The sequence below is a fragment of the Chanos chanos genome, chromosome 4 (genome assembly GCF_902362185.1).
Source record: "Chanos chanos chromosome 4, fChaCha1.1, whole genome shotgun sequence".
Classification (NCBI taxonomy): domain Eukaryota; kingdom Metazoa; phylum Chordata; class Actinopteri; order Gonorynchiformes; family Chanidae; genus Chanos; species Chanos chanos.
In genome coordinates this window covers 42728734-42734733 of record NC_044498.1, presented here as the reverse complement: position 1 = coordinate 42734733, position 6000 = coordinate 42728734, and the positions used below count along the sequence as shown (strand labels likewise).

Below are 6000 nucleotides of genomic sequence, written 5' to 3'. Positions count from 1 at the left end.
AGACCAAAGGTGTCTAGCTAGATTGCAATGACTTGCACAAACCCCATTTGTTTAAGATAAAAGCACCAGTGAAGACAACAGAGCGCAGAGAGGGGGTAATGAAGACTAACACATTCTTTAACTGCTTTCATATGCATTTTATTTTTTCTTAGCAAAATATATTCTCTGTGATGTGTTCTTAGGTAGTCTGGAGGAGAGGAGAGAAAATGTCTCCAACCAATAGTATTTACAGTAGAATTTGCACAGTGCTTTGTGTCTAAGTTCACATGTTTCTTTTTACAATGAGGATGATCAGTACCTGCTGACATTTAGACTGCATGATGAAAGTCAAGATTACAGCTTATGCAAAACAGTGACAGAAGCCACTTTTGACACATTTGTTGTGACCGAAAAAAACCCCCAAAACAAGCAAAATCAAAACTGTCGCATGCCCAAATGTTCAACAACTTACAGAGCTTTATCCCATTTAAGATTTTGATCAAAGATTTAAGAAATATCTTGGGTTTTCCATTTTTCCTGAGTTTTACTTATTTGTTTGCCACCCGCTTGTGTCCAACTGTGCCCCCACACCACCAGAAACTTCAATATCTCAAAAGTGTGATCATCAAGTTCATGCGTCGGTAAATCTCCCTGACACTTTACATTTGCCTTCATTTCTCTCATCTCTCTGCCTTATTCCACTTGAGTAGATCTGATTTAAACAGGCTTTTGTTGTTTCAGGAGCTCTTGAGGTTGTTCAGCTTCTTGAGGAGCTGCTGTTGCTTTGCGCGGAGTTTTTTTCTCTCCTGTAACTGGTGGCGCTGGTGTGCGTGCAGCTGGACGAGGTACTCCGTAGCCCTGGTCAGGATGGTGACTTTGGGCGTCTTGGCCGAGTCGGAGAGGCCTGGGATCTCATCGCGCAGCGCCAGGAAACGGGAACGCAGATCGTTCCGTCTCTTCCTCTCCAGGAAGTTGTGGTTGCGTCTGCGTTCCGTGGGGTCCTCTGAATCAGAGGAGGAGAAGGACGGAGGGGAAGGGTATGAGGGAGAGGAGAACGCGGTGGTGGATGAAGACTCCTCCAGTCTGGCTCTTTTGCTCGCAGGCCTACTTTCGGGTTCTTCTTCTTCTTCAGATTCTTCTTCGGGCTCGCTGTCAGGAGAGGGGGCGGCGTAGTTGTGCTGCTGACGGTGCAGAGAGATGTGGAAGCGTTTGGGACACGGTCCATGCGGGTCAGCGCTAACCACGATTGTCACTGGCGTGCGCTGTCGGGTAGGGCACCCTCTTTTGGGCAGGTTGTCCACGGAGACAACGTCAATCTCATCCTCGTCAGTGTTAGTGTCATCATCATCTGTGATAATGATAAAACATGACAAAACGCTTAATCCAATGCTAAGCTAACAATGCTTTCCTAAAACTGCACCCACAGGTACAACAAAGAGGTCAGCTGAACTTAGAGATGACACCGATACAATTAAAGGATGTGTATTTTGTGGATGGGTAACTTGGCATATCTAATTTTGTGTGCGATACTGTGCAGACTGAGGAAGAAAATAATATGCACCTTGTAAATGACACAACCTTAATTCAATTTAAAAAAAAAAAACAGTGCGCAAAGTAAGTTCAAATCCATATAAACATGCATTCTGTAAACTCTGCAGCAAATTACTTCATTAGGCTATATATGGCAAATGTGTCGAGGACTTGCACGAAACTGCAGAGTAATTCTTTCTACAACCACAGACAGTGAGTTAGTGGGGTTTTTTATGATTAAGACAGCAAGGACTCCTTGTATGTGTTTGAGGGTGTGTAAAAATCTATAGGCCTACATTCTTCACAGCCAAATCAAAGTCTTTCCAGCGAACCTTATGACAAACAGGTCTTTCTATCAGGGTTTGGCTACATCTGGCCCAGATGAATACTTAGAAGAGCTGTACTTCCTACATGACTCATATTTAGAATAGTGATGTTGCTAACTACTATGTGCCTCAGATCAATGCAAGTCTGAGATGCTGAATAGCATTCCCGAGAGGGTGAAGATCTCATGATGGTGTCTTGCTTCGTCCCTGTTAGATGCGTAATCTAATTTTCTGCATGATCAGTCTCTTACCGGATGAGTCAGAGAGAGAGTCCAACCCTGAGGACACCTTGGCCGGTCTCTTTGGATGAGTTATAGGAAGGTTGAGGACGGCTGTCGGGTCGACGTATTCTGTCGCTGGCGTTCTGGTTACGGGCGTGTCTGGTGATGCACGCAGCGACTTTGAGTTCACACTGGACTCCAAATGAGTAGAAAGTCTGCTGTGAGATGATACCAGTGATCGCTCGTTAATCTCCAGCCGCTGACACGCCGACAAGCCACTCCACATGCAGTCTTTGATAACGATGGAGCTAAGATTCCCAAAAACGTCGAGTGGGTCGATTTTATGCCATCCTTCGTAATCCTCGTCCTGTGCTGCGACTTTCGGTGGTACTCCCAGTTGGTCGCCCGACAAGGGGAATAAGGTATCACCGTTAGGCGTCCTTGAGGGAGACATGGGTGGGGTGGGCAAAAGTTCGAATTTTTTCCAGATATTCTCACTTGGAGCTGTTGACTTGAAGAAATCTTCCTCTGTTTCGAGCTCATCGTAGAAGTAACGCTCACATTCCATCTCCCAGGTCTCGTGACACGATGCGACCACGTTCATTCCAGGCATTCCGGCAAAAGTTGTAGTGGTCTATCAAATCCTGAAAGAGTAGTGGTAGTGCATTGCGGCATTAGACATGTAAAATAATACATATTTCGGTGACACAGTATCATGATGCATTTGACCGGTTATCTTCTCTATGCATTGTGCATCACTTTGTAAGCAAATTATTCAAACACCGTAGCGCCACGGCCAGTCGGACCGAAGCCCAAAAGATCCATGCGTTCAGTAGTTATTATGTTGCAACTACATGACTTTCTGGGAGAGCGCGTTATTCTTACTCAGACGAAAAGCGCTTATCATTGCACTTTAAGTTACATTATACCACATACCTAAGTTTGACACCGCTGCATTAAGATCTGCTTCTCGTGTATAAACCAACCTTTGACTAATTATTATTCTAAAATTAACTGTTCTGCCCAAGGAAACGGGCAACAATTGCTGCAAAGTTCAACTCTTGACTCAACAGCAAAATGTGGAAAAATCCTGTGACAACGTCCACGTACCGAATCATCAGAGCAAGGATCCAAGTAGTCAATGTATCCGAAAGAAAATTTGCGCCAAAGACAAAGAAGCGTGTCGGCTGGCTTAGGTGGTGAAGTCCTCGGAGTAACCTCAAAAGACAGCCAAATGTCTGGTCCAAAAGTCCTCTTTGCTTTAGAGTGCTTTTCTACCACGGAGAGGTAATGTGAATCAAGTGAGACGTCCGGTTGAAACAGATGGATAGATCATTCGCCGGGGGCCGCACCCCTTTTACCCACTATTAGCGTGCTGCGTCTGGCGCTACGTTTCCCGCCAGTGCGAACCCTTTGTGTATCGCTGAGAACTTTTAAACGGCCCAGACGCACAATCCGGGAAACCCAAGAGCACGAGGGAGGGCGGTAATTTTATGGCCGCGCCCAACTTTTAAAGACACAGTTCATTGAATTTGGATGCGTGGTCTTTAATAGTAACAAAGAACGTGCAGTACGAAAATGCACTAACGTCTTTCAGAACTCACGTCTACAGAAAACTCGGCTGTAGAACTACAGTGTAACAGGGGGCTGTAGTAATAGAGAAAACATAAATCTTGTTGCTGAGTCTCTCTGTTCTTCATGTCTACGATAAGCAGATGTGTCAACTGTTAGTTTCTTTTTTCTTCTGATGAACTTAATCCGTTTGATCAATATCTAATATCTGAGGTCCTGTTGTGAATAGCACATGTAAAACCTGAAGCCAAGCTAAACGCAGCAGGATTTAATCCTGTCTCATCATGCAAGCAACATTTGTATGTGTGTGTGTGTGTGAGAGAGAGAGAGAGAGAGAGAGAGAGAGAGAGAGGAAGGCAGTATGAATGAAATGTATGTATAAATCTACCACAGGCAATTTATGAACACGTTTTTATTTTGGTTTCGTTAGTTTGATTAATCAACATCCTTAGAAAATTTAACAGACTTTAACCAATTTAAAGATTACGGTTTTCTTAAATAGTCTGTGATTTTGTAAATTAATTTTAAGATCCAGCCCAACGCATTCTTAGCTTAAACCCTGTTTTACAATATTTTGGGATTAGACAGTTTTGAGGCAGAAACTATCACCTGCGTTTCTGCAAAGAAAAGCCACTGCAAGCATAACAAATATACCAATTACCTACATTTCCATAGGGACACTTGTCAGGCCTATGTGTAAATGAACCTTTTACCTGGGAACATTTCACACTCTGAGGAAGCATTGTCAGAGCAGAAATGCCATTGGCTAATGACTTAATGAGTTGAGAATCTGGCCATTTGAAAGAGGAGTGATGCATACCCAGAGGCTTTTTGATGAAAGCAGTGCAGAGGTGTCAACGGAGCAAAAATGATTAACTATAAATGGCAATTGTCCTGGCAAATCAGATATGTTAAATCTGCTTTGAATTAGATTAAATCTGTTTGCCTCTAAGAGATACTTTTCCATGGATAAAGGATGAACATCACTGAAATCCTACCAATGAAATGTTCAGGAATTTGATGATTTTAATGAGATTATGTCAGACTATTGCAGAGCGCTTCAAGCACATCACAGTAAATATACAAGCAGATTAGTTTAGGTTTAAGGACTAAACCTATACTAACCTATTACCTCTCTTCTTTTCAGTTACTTTAGTGTCATAGCAGGATGTCTCAAACATGTTTTCCAAGTATTATGCATCGGCTCCCAGAAAATGTATTTAAGAGAACTAAAGCAAATACATGTACACAGACAAAGTAATAAATTATAACCATGCCTATCGGATGTAATTGTGAGTATTGTATGGCTGTTGTGTTCAAAACAATATTCAAATTCACGGGTAACATGGAACAGATCAGAAGTGGCTGACATTTGGTAGACAACAGGCATTATCAGGATCATTAGAAATGTTCCCTGACTACATTATTAAATATATTGATCTGTGCCCAAATTAAACACATCCTTGTTTTCTATCATTATATGGAACAAAAGACATGTCCACAGATGCTGTGTATGGATCAATACACATAGCTCTGTCTCTCTTTCTCTCTGACACACACATTTCAGGTCACTTTTTAACTGTCCAGTTAACGACACAGGACATCTGTTCTCTAAGGCAGACACACTGTCTTTCTCAAGCTGTCCTGGCTGGACCGCTGTGAATGACACCAACAGGGCATAAAGGTTAGCAACACTCTCAAAAAACACTGAACATCAGTTTCTTCTGTCCTGGTCTTCACTTTGGAAAAATACAACTGGAGTTCAGAGAAATTAAAACAAATTTTGAAATGTGAGATCTCAGGTGTTATTATGAACAATTTTCCAAGATAATATTAAAAATTCTATTTACTCTTAATTCAGAATAAATAAACCCAGTTCTGCAATTTAATCCATAGTCAGACTTGAATCTCATCTGAGAAGGAATCTTTATCTGTTCAGTTCCTCTAATCAGTTGTATATACTGAACTCCTTTGTTCTGGGTGTGATGCCTATAGGCAAGGCCTGTCCTCTTTAAAGGCAGTGCATCTCACTGGTAAAACAATAGAATTTCCATTTAACAAATTTTAACATCATATGACTTACCTAATTGTATTAAGTTTATGACTGCTTGGACTGTGAACATGTGTGAAGGAGCCTCCTAGTGGAAGAACTTCTCCAGTCATACCATTCCCTTCTTAATCAAATGTAGGCACGCGCGCACACACACACACACACACACACACACACACACACACACACACACACACACACACAAGCCTTTTGATTTAAATAATTTTTCCTAAAGAAATACCAAACTATTTCAAATGTGACAGCATAGTACACCTCAGTAAATGACTGTCATCTGATGCATCTACATGTCATTGTCTTAGAT

General features: G+C 42.0%; 1 protein-coding gene across 1 annotated transcript; it reads right to left on the bottom strand.

Moving 5' to 3' along the window:
* Positions 1–716: 716 nt before the first annotated feature.
* mycla (MYCL proto-oncogene, bHLH transcription factor a) lies at positions 717–3188 on the bottom strand. Its single transcript, XM_030772853.1, has 3 exons — positions 3167–3188; positions 2087–2700; positions 717–1327 (listed from the first exon to the last, which is right to left on the bottom strand). The coding sequence occupies exons 2-3, from the start codon at positions 2667–2669 to the stop codon at positions 717–719; spliced, it is 1194 nt and encodes a 397-aa protein (XP_030628713.1). The 5' UTR covers positions 2670–2700; positions 3167–3188.
* Positions 3189–6000: the final 2812 nt, after the last annotated feature.